General features: G+C 43.5%; 1 protein-coding gene across 4 annotated transcripts; it reads left to right on the top strand.

Annotated features, from left to right (window-relative positions):
- Positions 1-5,283: 5,283 nt before the first annotated feature.
- Positions 5,284-11,724, top strand: LOC129812988 (protein LBH-like). Of its 4 annotated transcripts, XM_055865072.1 has the most exons (5): positions 5,284-5,463; positions 5,973-6,038; positions 10,301-10,391; positions 10,660-10,858; positions 10,967-11,724. In XM_055865072.1, the coding sequence occupies exons 3-5, from the start codon at positions 10,302-10,304 to the stop codon at positions 11,038-11,040; spliced, it is 363 nt and encodes a 120-aa protein (XP_055721047.1). In that variant the 5' UTR covers positions 5,284-5,463; positions 5,973-6,038; position 10,301; the 3' UTR covers positions 11,041-11,724. The 4 variants fall into 4 exon arrangements, with proteins under 4 accessions (XP_055721047.1, XP_055721046.1, XP_055721045.1 ...); XM_055865071.1 differs by lacking the exon at positions 5,973-6,038 and having other exon boundaries at positions 5,285-5,482; XM_055865070.1 differs by lacking the exon at positions 5,973-6,038 and having other exon boundaries at positions 5,287-5,463.
- Positions 11,725-17,224: the final 5,500 nt, after the last annotated feature.

Genomic DNA, 17,224 nt, shown 5'->3' with positions numbered 1-17,224 from the left:
TCTGACACCGCCTGGTATAGAGGTCCTGGATGTTAGGGAGCTTGGCCACAGTGATGTACTGGGCCTTCTGCGCTACCCTCTGAAGTGCCTTTCTGGTCGGATGCCAAGCAGTTGACATACCAAGCGGTGATGCAGCCAGTTTGCCACATTTCCAGGTCTCTGAACTCCTCCCTATAGGCTGTCTCATTGTCGCCGGTGATCAGGCCTACCACCGTCGTGTCGGCTGCAAACTTAATGAGGGTTTTGGAGTTGTGTGCGGCCACTCAGTTGTGGGTGAACAGGGAGTAGAGGTCTTCACTGGTCCAAAAAGTTGGACCCTTTCCAAAATGGACTTGGAGCTTTCCCACCCGATATGCATAGCTTATTTTTTTTAATATAGAGACCCATTCCGAACTGACCCGAGGACAACTAGACCCGTTCTGTATAGGCCTGGTTGGATCCAGACCCAGAGTGAGGGAAGCAGCAGAACATTTATTTTTTAAGCTACTTCCTTAACCAGAGCTGATAAAGCACGAGAGGAGGGAGACTGAGGTGCAGCTCTAGCATTCGGGGGAGGGGCTGTACTGTGAGCGTGTAACGCACGTCGTCGGGAGAAGGAGAAGAGGACCAAGGTGCAGCGTGGTAAGTGTTTATATTATTTAATAAAATACGCAACACTTGACAAAACAACAAACACGACAAACGAACAGTCCTGAAAGGTGAAACAAACACTAAACAGGAAACAACCACCCACAAACAGGTCTGTGAAGACCTCTAACAAGGAGTACAGGATGGGACTAAGCACACACTCCTGAGGGGCTCTAGTGTTGAGAGTCAGCATGGTGAATGTGTTGTTGCCTATCCCTCAACACCTGGTGACTTCCTGTTAGGAAGTCCAGGATCCAGTTGCAGAAGGGAAGTTTTCAGTTCCAGGGTCCTTAATTTAGTGATGAGCTTGGAGGGCACTTTGGTGTTGAACGCTGCAGTCAATGAACAGCATTCTCACGTAGGTGTTCCTTTTGTCCAAGTAGGAAAGGGCATCTGTGGATCTGTTGGGGGAGATGTGATGGTGTGGGGGTGCTTTTCTGGTGACACTGTCAGTGATTTATTTAGAATTCAAGGGACACTTAACCAGCATGGCTACCACAGCATTCTGAAGCGATACGCCATCCCATCTGGTTTGCGCTTAGTGGGACTATCATTTGTTTTTCAACAGGACAATGACCCAACACACCTCCATGCTGTGTGAGGGCTATTTGACCAAGAAGGAGAGTGATGGAGTGCTGCATCAGATGACCTGGCCTGCAAAATCACCCGACCTCAACCCAAATTAGATGGTTTGGGATAAATTGGACCGCAGAGTGAAGGAAAAGCAGCCAACAAGTGTGGGAACTCCTTCAAGACTGCATTCCAGGTGAAGCTGGTTGAGAGAATGCCAAGAGTGTGCAAAGCTGTCATCAAGGCAAAGGGAGGCTACTTTGAAGAATCTCAAATATTAAATATATTTTGATTTGTTTAACACTTTATTGGTTACTACATGATTCCATATTTGTTATTTCATAGTTTTGATGTCTTCACTATTATTCTACAATGTAGAAAATAGTAAAAATAAAGAAAAACCCAAACTTTTGACTGGGACTGTATATACAGTTGAAATCAGAAGTTTACATACACCTTAGCCAAATACATTTAAACTTAGTTTTTCACAATTCCTGACATTTATTCCTAGTAAAAATTCCCTGTCTTAGGTCAGTTAGGATCATCACTTTATTTTAAGTATGTGAAATGTCAGAATAGTAGTAGAGAGAATAATTTATTTCAGATTTTATTTCTTTCATCACATTCCCAGTGGGTCAGAAGTTTACATACACTCAATTAGTATTTGGTAGCATTGCCTTTAAATTGTTTAACTTAACTTAATAAGTTGGGTGAATTTTGGCCCATTCCTCCTGACAGAGCTGGTGTAACTGAGTCAGTTTTGTAGGCCTCCTTGCTCGCACACGCTTTTTCAGTTCTCCCCACATAGTTTCTATAGGATTGAGGTCAGGGCTTTGTGATGGCCACTGCAATACCTTTGTTGTCCTTAAGCCATTTTGCCACAACTTTGGAAGTATGCTTGGGGTCATTGTCCATTTGGAAGACCCATTTGCAACCAAGCTTTAACTTCGCTACTGATGTCTTGAAATGTTGCTTCAATATATCCACATAATATTCCTCCCTCATGATGCCATCTATTTTGTGAAGTGCACCAGTCCCTCCTGCAACGTGATGCTGCCACCCCCATGCTTCACTGTTGGGATGATGTTCTTCGGCTTGCAAGCCTCCCCATTTTTCCTCCAAACAATGGTAATTATGGCCATTATGACAGTTCTATTTTTGGTTCATCAGACCAGAGGACATTTCTCCAAAAAGTACGATCTCTGCCCCCATGTGCAGTTGCAAAGCGTAGTCTGGCTCTTTATGGCAATCCTTGTCATATGAAGATAAATTATAGATAAAACTTATCGGTGCTCATTGGCCATTGCACATAAACATTACACAACAAGTTGGAAATCGCAAATTCAACAATGAGTGATTTTGAAGGAATCAATGGCTAACTACAAGCGTTGCAAAGCAGACTTCAGTGAGTTCAAGACAACTGGGAACTCTGAAAAAAACGAGCTCCGACTGGGAAAATGCGTTTTGAACAGTCATCCAACTCGACTCGGAATTCCAAGTCAGGAACTCGGGCCTCTTTCTAGAGCTCTGACCTGATGATCACTGATGTCAGGATTCAACCTTGTTTTTTCCCCGAGTTTACAGTTGTCTTGAAAGCACCATAAATACAGAAAGCCAGACTTTGATGACAAAGTTTGATGACAAAATTTGCCCACAAGAAGGACTGCCACGCCACCTTCCTGTTCAAGTGAGCACAGCACAACAATGTGAGTCCAAAAATGTATTGTATGGTGCTTCATAAATTATGTAATATGTCAGGGAGGTATGTATACTGTAGCTTAGAAAGAAATACTAAGTGTATGTTGTGTAGTAAGCAGTTTGTAGCCCATGTGCCTCACCCTAATAATTTGGTCCCTTTCCCCCTCATAACTTAGTCTATTGTTCTGACTTGGTTGTGTACATGTAGCCTATAGCCTGTTTTAGAGAAACGTAATCCTTGACTATTGTAAGAGCTTTCGTTGTCTGCTTATATGCCCCCTTTACTTATCCTATGGTTCTGACTTGGTGTACATAGAGAATACTGTAAGAATGGCCCATGTTCTGAATTCTGTCACTATACATTTCAAAAGTGCTGAACAAATAGTTATAAACTCAGCAAAAAAAGAAACGTCCTCTCACTGTCAACTGCGTTTATTTTCAGCAAACTTAACATGTGTAAATATTTCTATGAACATAACAAGATTCAACAACGGAGACATAAACTGAACAAGTTCCACAGACATGAGACTAACAAAAATGGAATAATGTGTCCCTGAACAAAGGGGGTGGGACAAAATCAAAAGCAACAGTCAGTATCTGGTGTGGCCACCAGCTGCATTAAGTACTGCAGTGCATCTTCTCCTCATGGACTGCACCAGATTTGCCAGTTCTTGCTGTGAGATGTTACCCCACTCTTCCACTAAGGCACCTGCAATTTCCCGGACATTCCTGGGGGGAATGGCCCTAGCCCTCACCCTCCGATCCAACAGGTCCCAGACGTGCTCAATGGGATTGAGATCCGGGCTCTTTGCTGGCCATGGCAGAACACTGACATTCCTGTCTTGCAGGATATCACGCACAGAACGAGCAGTATGGCTGGTGGCATTGGCTTGCTGGAGGGTCATGTCAGGATGAGCCTGCGGGAAGGGTACCACATGAGAGAGGAGGATGTCTTCCCTGTAACGCACAACGTTGAGATTGCCTGCAATAACAACAAGCTCAGTCTGATGATGCTGTGACACACCGCCCCAGACCATGACGGACCCTCCACCTCCAAATAGATCCCGCTCCAGAGTACAGGCCTCGGTGTAACGCTCATTCCTTCGATGATAAACGCAAATCCGACCATCACCCCTGGTGAGACAAAACCGCGACTCGTCAGTGAAGAGCACTTTTTGCCAGTCCTGTCTGGTCCAGCGACGGTGGGTTTGTGCCCATAGCCGATGCTGTTGCCGGTGATGTCTGGTGAGGATCTGCCTTAGAACAGGCATACAAGCCCTCAGTCCAGCCTCTCTCAGCCTATTGCGGACAGTCTGAGCACTGATGGAGAGATTGTGCGTTCCTGGTGTAACTCGGGCAGTTGTTGTTGCCATCCTGTACCTGTTCCGCAGGTGTGATGTTCGGATGTACCGATCCTGTGCAGGTGTTGTTACACGTGGTCTGCCACTGCGAGGACGATCAGCTGTCTGTCCTGTCTCCTTGTAGCACTGTCTTAGGCGTCTCACAGTACGGACATTGCAATTTATTGCCCTGGTCACATCTGCAGTCCTCATGCCTCCTTGCAGCATGCCTAAGGCACGTTCATGCAGATGAGCAGGGACCCTAGGCATCTTTCTTTTGGTGTTTTTCACAGTCAGTAGAAAGGCCTCTTTAGTGTCCTATGTTTTCATAACTGTGACCTTAATTGTCTACCGTCTGTAAGCTGTTAGTGTCTTAATGACCGTTCCACAGGTGCAATGTCCTTAATTGTTTATGGTTCATTGAACAAGCATGGGAAACAGTGTTTAAACCCTTTACAATGAAGATCTGTGAAGTTATTTGGATTTTTACAAATGATCTTTGAAAGACTGTAACGCTTATCGTGGTTGGAAGAAGAGGAGGACCAATGCGCAGCGTGCTAAGTGTCCATAATGATATATTTATGCCATAGTTTGTTCATCTCAATTGTCAGTTGAAACCACATTTGGTGGCGGCAAGTCAGCCATATCAGCTATGTTTTTTAAACGGCAGTAAATGAGGCTGAATGAACTGTTTCACTACCAGACAAGGCTCTGTTGATAGCCAGGTGTAGCAGCGGTAAGGATTCACTCCATAGTGCTGAAAAAAAAGCTCTGCTGTTGGGACAGCTTTATGTAGTCCCAACCAGTTTGTGGGTACCTTTTGTCGCCGATATAGTCCAAGTAATGTATTGTTTAGTGTTGTGTTGTGTAGTGGCTTTACTGGCATGCGTTAATATTTGTTAGATTTTTTTGCCCCACCAAGATTTACATGTTAAAATCGCAACTGTCCTAGTGTACACTCTTGGGTAATAGTTTTGGCAGAATAATCAATTATTCTCTTGTCTCTATCCTACCTGTGGTCTCTCTCAGTAGGCAATGGTGTCAGTCGAGTCACCCGACTGCGCAAGTGCGCATACTCCAGTACTCGCGTGCTGGGGAAACTTCATTCGGAACATTACTGTGTATAAGGACACTTGTCTCTCGGATTTCTCTCTCTCTGGAAAAAAAAAAGATTCTGAAAAAACACCTTCCTCAACTCCGCTTTGAAGGACGTAAACACTCCAAACAGGTAGACATTCATGATTAAGGTGCGCACAGTTAGAGTTAGTAGCCTATAAACAGTTTGTGTTTATCAACAAATGGCTTAGGACAAACACAAATATTCTATAATAATAGAGAATAGAGTGTTCAAATGTAGTGTTTTACAGTTTAGCACTGAGTCTATGTGTCTGCATTTCGGACAGAGCTGGACAATTGCAACTACATTGTGTCACGGTATGACATGGGTGCGTCTTAATACGAGGAGCTGCCTCCTTTCCTATGTCATGTTTCTTTGTCCTTACTAATATGAAAGGATTGGATACAGGTGAGTGCATTTTAGCAGTTACTCCAGCTCAACAATATTGTTTGGCTCTGAAATAGGACAATAGTAAAGATTACAGTTGTATTTAAACCTGTGTCTCTGACAAGAGAAACACTTTATTGGGTTGGAATGTATGCAGACTTTGCTTTTGAAAAGTTGGATGCACCTTGATGACATTCTTTCCATCTGCATCCATCTTATCTTATTCCTCCTAGTCACATCATGCTGTGGTATTTTATTTGAACCTGATGTCTGTTGGTGTCATGCCATCATTACAGTAGGTAGGTGTCTTTGTTTTTTATTTTTTTATTTTATTTATTTAACCTTTATTTAACCAGGTAGGCAAGTTAAGAACACGTTCTCATTTACAATTGCGACCTGGCCAAGATAAAGCAAAGCAGTTCGACACATACAACAACACAGAGTTACACATGGAGTAAAACAAACATACATAATTACAGTAGAAAAATAAGTCTAGATGTGAGCAAGTGAGGTGAGATAAGGGAGGTGAAGGCAAACAAAAAATATATATAAATAAATAAAAATATAATAAAAATATAAAAAAGGCCATGGTGGCGAAGTAAATACAATAACACTGGAATGGTTGGTTTGCAGGGGACGAATGTGCAAAGTAGAGAGAAATAATGGGGTGCAAAGGAGCAAAATAAATAAATAAATACAGTAGGTAAAGAGGTAGTTGTTTGGGCTAAATTATAGATGGGCTATGTACAGGTGCAGTAATCTATGAGCTGCTCTGACAGCTGGTGCTTAAAGCTAGTGAGGGAGATAAGTGTTTCCAGTTTCAGAGATTTTTGTAGTTCGTTCCAGTCATTGGCAGCAGAGAACTGGAAGGAGAGGCGACCAAAGGAAGAATTGGTTTTGGGGGTGACCAGAGAGATATACCTGCTGGAGCGCGTGCTACAGGTGGGTGCTGCTATGGTGACCAGCGAGCTGAGATAAGGGGGGACTTTACCTAGCAGGGTCTTGTAGATTACCTGGAGCCAGTAGGTTTGGCGACGAGTATGAAGCGAGGGCCAGCCAACAAGAGTGTACAGGTCGCAGTGGTGAGTAGTATATGGGGCTTTGGTGACAAAACGGATGGCACTGTGAAATTGACTGCATCCAATTTATTGAGTAGGGTATTGGAGGCTATTTTGTAAATGACATCACTGAAGTCGAGGATTGGTAGGATGGTCAGTTTTACAAGGGTATGTTTGGGGGGGGGACCCTTGACCCTAACTGCTACAGACCTATATCTATCCTACCCTGCCTTTCTAAGGTCTTCGAAAGCCAAGTCAACAAACAGATTACCGACCATTTCGAATCACACCACACCTTCTCCGCTATGCAATCTGGTTTCAGAGCTGGTCATGGGTGCACCTCAGCCACGCTCAAGGTCATAAACGATATCGTAACCGCCATCGATAGGAAACAATACTGTGCAGCCGTATTCATTGACCTGGCCAAGGCTTTTGACTCTGTCAATCACCACATCCTCATTGGCAGACTCGACAGCCTTGGTTTCTCTAATGATTGCCTCGCCTGGTTCACCAACTACTTCTCTGATAGAGTTCAGTGTGTCAAATCGGAGGGTCTGTTGTCCGGGCCTCTGGCAGTCTCTATGGGGGTGCCACAGGGTTCAATTCTTGGACCGACTCTCTTCTCTGTTTACATCAATGATGTCGCTCTTGCTGCTGGTGATTCTCTGATCCACCTCTACGCAGACGACACTATTCTGTATACTTCTGGCCCTTCTTTTGACACTGTGTTAACAACCCTCCAGGCGAGCTTCAATGCCATACAACTCTCCTTCCGTGGCCTCCAACTGCTCTTAAATACAAGTAAAACCAAATGCATGCTCTTCAACCGATCGCTGCCTGCTCCTGCCCGCCTGTCCAACATCACTACTTTGGACGGCTCTGACTTAGAATATGTGGACAACTACAAATACCTAGGTGTCTGGTTAGACTGTAAACTCTCCTTCCAGACCCACATCAAACATCTCCAATCCAAAGTCAAATCTAGAATTGGCTTCCTATTCCGCAACAAAGCATCCTTTACTCATGCTGCCAAACATACCCTTGTAAAACTGACCATCCTACCAATCCTCGACTTCGGTGATGTCATTTACAAAATAGCCTCCAAAACCCTACTCAATAAATTGGATGCAGTCTATCACAGTGCCATCCGTTTTGTCACCAAAGCCCCATATACTACCCACCACTGCGACCTGTACACTCTCGTTGGCTGGCCCTCGCTTCATACTCGTCGCCAAATCCACTGGTTCCAGGTCATCTACAAGACCCTGCTAGGTAAAGTCCCCCCTTATCTCAGCTCGCTGGTCACCATAGCAGCACCTACCTGTAGCACGCGCTCCAGCAGGTATATCTCTCTAGTCACCCCCAAAACCAATTCTTCCTTTGGACGCCTCTCCTTCCAGTTCTCTGCTGCCAATGACTGGAACGAACTACAAAAATCTCTGAAACTGGAAACACTTATCTCCCTCACTAGCTTTAAGCACCAGCTGTCAGAGCAGCTCATAGATTACTGCACCTGTACATAACCCATCTACAATTTAGCCCAAACAACTACCTCTTTACCTACTGTATTTATTTATTAATTTATTTTGCTCCTTTGCACCCCATTATTTCTGTCTCTACGTTGCACTTTCTTCCAATGCAAACCAACCATTCCAGTGTTTTTTTAGTTTTTATTTTACTTGCTGTGTTGTACTCACTTCGCCTCCATGGCCTTTTTATATTTTTATTTATTTATACATATATCTGTTTGCCTTCACCTCCCTTATCTCACCTCACTTGCTCACATTGTATATAGACTTATTTTATTTTTTTTCACTGTATTATTGACTATATGTTTGTTTTTACTCCATGTGTAACTATGTGTTGTTGTATGTGTCGAACTGCTTTGCTTTATCTTGGCCAGGTCGCAATTGTAAATGAGAACGTGTTCTCAATTTGCCTACCTGGTTAAATAAAGGTTAAATAAAATAAATAAATAAATAAAATAAAAAATGTTTGGCAGCATGAGTGAAGGATGCTTTGTTGCGGAATAGGAAGCCAATTCTAGATTTAACTTTGGATTGGAGATGTTTGATGTGAGTCTGGAAGGAGAGTTTACAGTCGAACCAGACACCTAGGTATTTGTAGTTGTCCACATATTCTAAGTCAGAGCCGTCCAGAGTAGTGATGTTGGACAGGCGGGCAGGTGCAGGCAGCGATCGGTTGAAGAGCATGCATTTAGTTTTACTTGTATTTAAGAGTAATTGGAGGCCACGGAAGGAGAGTTGTATGGCATTGAAGCTCGCCTGGAGGGTTGTTAACACAGTGTCCAAAGAAGGGCCAGAAGTATACAGAATAGTGTCGTATGTTGTATGGAGTAACACTACATACCAAACTCTTAACCCACAGCAATGTGTACCCAAGCTTTCGCAATTACATTGAACCAAGCTAAGTATGACTTCACAACTGATATTGAATAAGAGAAGCCTTTCCCTTGGAGCGAGGACGGCCGAGGGGTCAAGACACACAGTGACCACAGGAATTCCATCTAGGGACAATATGTGCTTTTGAGTAGGAATAAAGGAGCAATTAGCTTGAAAATAAACCATAGTAATATGATACAAGGAAGAGAAAACAAAACACATCCAGGTTTAAAGGACAGAATTCAGACTTTCATATCATCAGTAATTACTACATAGTACACACTTGAAAACACCCAAAACAGCTGTCTTTTTCCAAACTTTGCCAACTGCTATACTCAGAAAATCACACAGACTGTCATTCCCATTTCATACGCTGCTTACGTTCACATCAAAACGAGAAAAAAAGAATAAAAAGAAGCCTTCTTCAGACAAGTTTCTGCTACACAGTCTTAATATTTTCTGAGTTTAGGTTGTTCTTGAAGTGCCAGGTTTCTGTATGCTTATTTGCATGTGAGACTGGAAGTACAGGACCCTGTAAAGTGACTATGATTTCTGTGTCAAAACACTTTCAACTTTAGGGCTGTCTCGTTGGACCACAGAGGCTGGCTTGGCACTACTGTACTCTCTAGTCAAAGTTGTCATCAAATAAGCAACAGCTGAGCGAGCGAGGGAAGCAAGAATGACCAAGAAGGGAGATTAAAAAAGCATCACAATTGACTTGAGTAGCTCTGAGTAGAACTGCGATTCAGATGTAGGATCTTCATTTGAGACAGTTTTCTACAGCAGGAAAATTATCCTGCAGCAACAGGAAATGTGAATTATTATGTGGATTATAATGAATGGACATTTTTGTTGGGGTTTATACATTTTTTGTAAGGGAAAATCAAGTCTGAAATTTCTAAGTGGAAATTACAAACTTCAGAAGCCTTTTTAAACCTCAAATACACTACAAGTGTATTGCAATAATGTTCTCCTGCAACAGGGTGATCAAATTAAGATCCTACATCTGTATGAATTTATTATTGAAATAAACCACATCCGTTTCTTTGCATAAAAGGGTATACAACAGCAGTATTGCCTTGGTCCCCTTGTTGTTCATAGGATGACTGAGGTGATGAACACACAGGAACCTGTGATAAAGGACTTCAGTGTAGCTGGAGCAGTATCAGGGGATCAGGGCATATCCTTTCAGGTGAGTCTACTGTTGCCTCAATCCATCCATCCGTCCGTCCATCCATCCATCCATCCATCCATCCATCCATCCATCCATCCAACAGTCACTCAACCAAGAGATTAATTGACAGCCTACCAATTACGAATGTGCCTTTAATTTTGGATCTTTCTTGTAAAATGTTGTATGAGCTCTCATTGCAAGGATCTCAGATTTGAACTTCAAATCCCTATAAGAAAGAGTAAAACACCCTAATAAAGAGTCAATCGACCCTACTTCTTGTGTCCAGATTTTCCCAGATACCCATGAGCGGAATCCCAAGCTATCCAAGAGACTTCCCTCTATTGTGGTGGAGCCCTCTGATGGGGGCAATGTGGAAAGCGGGGAGCTCCGCTGGCCCCCTATGGATCCCAACTCTGTAGAGGCCCCAGGCGGGATGCAGCCCCACAAACACACTCCTCTTCAGACCACACAGGACCAGACCCCATGTAGGATAACCTGGCATGATATTCTGATTACCTCAATGTAAAGTGTGTGTGTGTGAGAGAGACGCTTTCCCTATCTGATTGTGACACCTCTCTCCATGTGTCTCCCAGATGAAGATCTGAATCTCGGGGTGCAGGACAGCAGTGAAGTGGTGTATGGGGCCGTAGTGGAGGAATCTAACTGAGAAGATCATCCATCCACCCCCACAGCTGCTATCACTGTAAATGTGTCCAGAGTAACAAAGATAGACAGGTGGGCAGGGGCACTAAGGAGAGTGGAGGAGGGACTTGGAGGGTCGTTACCCTCACACCCTGCGCACTGCAAGAAAACCAATGAGTTCATTCTGATGTTTCAGGCTATACAGCGGTCTGTAAAAGCTGTCTTCAATAGCTTGCTTGTGCAGTTTCATTTACATGCAGACTAGATCACAGCTACGCAGCACTGAATAATTTTGTTGTCCTCTCATTGTAGATATTTTGATACCTTGTGTAAAAATGTGGAGTACTTTGTAAGAACTGAGGTGTTTTTGAACAGCAGTATTCAAAGTTGTGTCCAGCATGTATACTCCAAGTAAAATGTAAGCTAGATAAAGTGGTGACAACTGTGGGTATTCCTGTCTAATGAAAAACTATGATTCTGAATGTGTAAGTGAGTTCTTTCAACTTGTTCTACCATAAAAAGCAGCAGCTAACATCCAGAGATAGTCCTAGTTGTTACAATGAATGGGAGTAAAAATGCTGTGTATGTACCGCAACTGCATTTTTCTCCTCTGCAGTTTATATAAACAATCAAAAAGTGAGTGCTGAGATTGAAGCCTCAGTTATTACACAAACAATAAAGTCTTTAGGCTTGCCAAACCTTTTTTGTTGATTTTGTCAGCCTGTGCCTTTATACTTTTCTCCCCCTCTCTCTCTCACCCTCTTCATGTCGATCCACTCCCCACCATCCACAATCTCCATGTCTGATGGCTCTCTTGGATCTGGTTTCCTGGTATAGGTCAGATTCAGTGTCTTCATCTAGACACAGACATGAGTGGCAGGGACTCAATCTTATTTTTCTATCTCTCTTTCCTTTTTGGATGTGACCTTTCAGCTGACAGCCTTGTTAAGAGCCCTTCGGCACAGCAAACATGCTCACCTCTGGAAAAACAAAAGGGCAGCATTGGAGAGCAAAGGAGTGAAAGAGAAAAAATAAATATGGTGTAGAATATTTTATCACATGTCTATTATTTTAATGGAATGTCAATACTGTGCACTATTTAGAGGCTCACTGGGTCTTCAAATTTGATGAAGACTCACAATGATGTATCAAAATATTAGACAAGGTACCAAACTACTGCAGCAGGACTCTAGTGATTTAGTATGTTACTCCTTGATTATTTTTATACCTATTTCAACATAAACACCAGACATAATTTTTCTCTTTGGTCACAATAGCATATTGTGCCCTCAAGTAGAAATAGTTGTGCTTTTACGTACAGCTACAGCCATGTCAAAAGGTAACAGCCATTTGACATGGCTGCAGCATCACCATGGCAAGCAGATTTCCATATAATTTCTGAAGCTATATTTGACCCAGTTGTATAAAACCTGCCTGTTGATTCTCTCTCTGCATGTTGATACAATCACCATCACCAGTGTCCCCTTTATCATGGTGATTATCATCACAAGTACATTTACAACCTTCTGTCTGTGGTTTTTCCATCCTCTTTGATTTTTATTTTGTTCCATTTTGTAGGACAAAGAGTGAGCCACGTCAGACAGCCACTTCCCTCCCTGTTGATGTAAAAGTGCCTTTTGATAGAATAGCATTAAGGTGAGGTGCATCAGGTGGTTTTTTTCAGCTTTTAAAAGGGATCTTTGTTCTTGTGGTGCCCACGCTGTTCCCACTTTCATCTTCCTCTTCTGCTGGCTTCAAACAGGTCCTTCAAAGCGGGTCGTGATGGGTCAAGTTAGATTCCCCACCACACACCACACCTAACCTATCTCTGTTCAGTCTCACCACCCACCCAGCATCCTCAGCCTTTAACATCACTTTCAGCCTCCTCTCGCCCAGCAGGAACTGGATGGGGATGTTGTCCCCGGCATCAGGGCAGCAGGGCAGTGAACTCTCATGGCAGGGTCATTAAGCTTAAATGAGGCCAAGGTCAGGAAAACTAGGACATGCCTGTCCACTTGCGTCCGACTGTCTTTTCCCACCCAGACCAAGGACTGAAATTAAGGCTTTGAGAGGGCATGTCTTTTGGCAGTTATTCACTCACTGTAAATGATGTGAAGGTGAGAGAGAACCTTCAGAGGCAGAGCTTCTCCAATGAGGCCATAAAGATTCACAGCATAATCTCCCAACAGTGATTGTTTACTCTTGTTTACTGTCCATATGGTCATTTATCCTGCAAAGGCTCTTAACCACACCAACTTAAACTAATATACATTCAGTTCATGTAATCAGGGAGATAGAGCAACAGCCTCACTACAGAATTACAAGCAAAAATGCACTTTCTGAATGCTTGTTTTATAGAATAACATTAATCAGTGTAACATGACCACTATCAATTCAGTGAAGAACTCAAGGCTACTTCTCTCTGTTAGTGATGCAGTCCACATATGTACCACATCAGAAGGTCACACCTGTAACCTTTCCAACACGCATTAAATGTCATTTTAATCAATTGTAGATAAGAGGCACTACAAATGGCAGAGCCGAGGAGAACTTCAGTTGGCAGCATAAAATGGCACGTTAACAGTTTCTTTGTCACAATCATCTGAACTGTCGCAGTGTGAATCCTTTCATGAGACAGATTTGTTTCTAGTATGTTTCTCTAAGATAAAGTTATAATTATGCAGTGCATTCGGAAAATATTCAGATCCCTTGATTTTTTCCACATTTTGTTACGTTACAGCCTTATTCTAAAATTGAGGAAGTCGTTTTTTTCCCTCATCAATCTACTCACAATACCCCATAATGACAAAACAGGGTTTAAAAATGTGTTGCAAATTTATAAAAAAATTAATAAATGAAATAATACATTTACATAAGTATTCAAATCAAATCAAATTGTATTAGTCACATATGCCGAATACAACAGGTGTAGACCTTACAGTGAAATGCTTACTTACAAGCCCTTAACCAACAATGTAGTTTAAAAAATTACGAACAAGAATAAGAAAATACAAGGAACAAGTAATGAAAGAGCAGCAGTAAAATAACAATAGCAAGATTACATACAGGGGGTACCGGTACAGAGTCAATGTGCGGGGGCACCGGCTGTTTGAAGTAATTGAGGCAATATGTACATGTAGGTAGCGTTATTAAAGTGACTATACATAGATAATAACAGAGCGTAGCAGCGGAGAAAAAGAGGGGGTGGGGGGGCAATGCAAATAGTCTGGGTAGCCATTTGATAAGAGTCTTATGGCTTCGGGGTAGAAGCTGTTTATTAACCTCTTGGACCTAGACTTAGCGCTCCGGTACCGCTTGTTGTGTGGTAGCAGAGAGAACAGTCTGTGACTAGGGTGGCTGGAGTCTTTGACAATTTTTAGGGCCTTCCTCTGACACCGTCTGGTATAGAGGTCCTGGATGGCAGGAAGCTTGGCCCCAGTGATGTACTGGGCCGTATGCACTACCCTCTGTAGTGCCTTGCGGTCGGAGGCCGAGCAGTTGCCATACCATGCGGTGATGCAACCGGTTAGGATGCGCTCGATGGTGCAGCTGTAGAACCTTTTGAGGATCTGAGGACCCATGCCAAACCTTTTCAGTCTCCTGAGGCGGAATAGGTTTTATCGTGCCCTCTTCACGACTGTCTTGGTGTGTTTGGACCATGTTAATTTGTTGGTGATGTGGACACCAAGGAACTTGAATTTCTCAACCTGCTCCACTACAGCCCCGTCGATGAGAATGGGGTGTGCTCGGTCCTCCTTTTCCTGTAGTCCACAATCATCTCCTTAGTCTTGATCACGTTGAGGGAGAGGTTGTTGTCCTGGCACCACCCGGTCAGGTCTCTGACCTCCTCCCTATAGGCTGTCTCATCATTGTCGGTGATCAGGCCTACCACTGTTGTGTCATCGGCAAACTTAATGATGGTGTTGGAGTCATGCCTGACCGTGCAGTCATGAGTGAAAAGGGAGTACAGGAGGGGACTGAGCACGCACCCCTAAGTGGCCCTTGTGTTGAGGATCAGCGTGGCGGATGTGTTGTTACCTACCCTTACTGCCTAGGAGCGGCCCGTCAGGAAGTCCAGGATCCAGCTGTAGAGGGAGGTGTTTAGTCCCAGGGTCCTTAGCTTATTTATGAGCTTTGAGGGCACTATGGTGTTGAACGCTGAGCTACAGTGGGGAGAACAAGTATTTGATACACTGCCGATTTTGCAGGTTTTCCTACTTACAAAGCATGTAGAGGTCTGTAATTTTTATCATAGGTACACTTCAACTGTGAGAGACGGAAAATCACATTGTATGATTTGTAAGTAATTAATTTGCATTTTATTGCATGACATAAGTATTTGATCACCTACCAACCAGTAAGAATTCCAACTCTCACAGACCTGTTAGTTTTTCTTTAAGAAGCCCTCCTGTTCTCCACTCATTACCTGTATTAACTGCACCTGTTTGAACTCGTTACCTGTATAAAAGACACCTGTCCACACACTCAATCAAACAGATTCCAACCTCTCCACAATGGCCAAGACCAGAGAGCTGTGTAAGGACATCAGGGACAAAATTGTAGACCTGCACAAGGCTGGGATGGGCTACAGGACAATAGGCAAGCAGCTTGGTGAGAAGGCAATAACTGTTGGCGCAATTATTAGAAAATGGAAGAAGTTGAAGATGACGGTCAATCACCCTCGGTCTGGGGCTCCATGCAAGATCTCACCTCGTGGGGCATCAATGATCATAAGGAAGGTGAGGGATCAGCCCAGAGCTACACGGCAGGACCTGGTCAATGACCTGAAGAGAGCTGGGACCACAGTCTCAAAGAAAACCATTAGTAACACACTACGCCGTCATGGATTAAAATCCTGCAGCGCACGCAAGGTCCCCCTGCTCAAGCCAGCGCATGTCCAGGCCCGTCTGAAGTTTGCCAATGACCATCTGGATGATCCAGAGGAGAAATGGGAGAAGGTCATGTGGTCTGATGAGACAAAAATAGAGCTTTTTGGTCTAAACTCCACTCGCCGTGTTTGGAGGAAGACGAAGGATGAGTACAACCCCAAGAACAACATCCCAACCGTGAAGCATGGAGGTGGAAGCATCATTCTTTGGGGATGCTTTTCTGCAAAGGGGACAGGACGACTGCACCGTATTGAGGGGAGGATGGATGGGGCCATGTATCGCGAGATCTTGGCCAACAACCCCCTTCCCTCAGTAAGAGCATTGAAGATGGGTCGTGGCTGGGTCTTCCAGCATGACAACGACCCGAAACACACAGCCAGGGCAACTAAGGAGTGGCTCCGTAAGAAGCATCTCAAGGTCCTGGAGTGGCCTAGCCAGTCTCCAGACCTGAACCCAATAGAAAATCTTTGGAGGGAGCTGAAAGTCCGTATTGCCCAGCGACAGCCCCGAAACCTGAAGGATCTGGAGAAGGTCTGTATGGAGGAGTGGGCCAAAATCCCTGCTGCAGTGTGTGCAAACCTGGTCAAGAACTACAGGAAACGTATGATCTCTGTAATTGCAAACAAAGGGTTCTGTACCAAATATTAAGTTCTGCTTTTCTGATGTGTCAAATACTTATGTCATGCAATAAAATGCAAATTAATTACTTAAAAATCATACAATGTGATTTTCTGGATTTTTTCTTTTTAGATTCCGTCTCTCACAGTTGAAGTGTACCTATGATAAAAATTACAGACCTCTACATGCTTTGTAAGTAGGAAAACCTGCAAAATCGGCAGTGTATCAAATACTTGTTCTCCCCACTGTATAGTCAATGAATAGCATTCTCACATAGGTGTTCATTTTGTCCAGTTGGGAAAGGGCAGTGTGGAGTGCAATAGAGATTGAATCATCTGTGGATCTGTTAGGGCGGTATGCAAATTGGAGTTCAGACCCTTTATTCAGTACTTTTTTGAAGCACCTGTCATGACGTGGCCCTTTCTGGGTATAGAGCGTGGCATCCCACTCTCTCTCCTACACCCAGGTTCTGTTATCTCAGGTCGTAAATTCCTGGAGGAGACTCTCTACTTCTGGCCATGCAGTATAGAGAGAGAGAGAGTTTCACAGTAGAAAAAAGGAACTTCTTCTACATCACAGAACTTGAAAACTGAACAATATCCATGTTTTGGAGAATGTGTAAACGGTCGGTGGAGAAGCCAGCTACGACCCAGTCCGTTTTGTTTCATTTTTGTGACCTCATGAAAGACAATACAGCCACAT

This window comes from Salvelinus fontinalis, chromosome 16, assembly GCF_029448725.1.
Source record: "Salvelinus fontinalis isolate EN_2023a chromosome 16, ASM2944872v1, whole genome shotgun sequence".
Taxonomy (NCBI): domain Eukaryota; kingdom Metazoa; phylum Chordata; class Actinopteri; order Salmoniformes; family Salmonidae; genus Salvelinus; species Salvelinus fontinalis.
The sequence above is the reverse complement of the archived record's forward strand: the minus strand, read 5'-3'. Positions and strand labels throughout refer to the sequence as shown.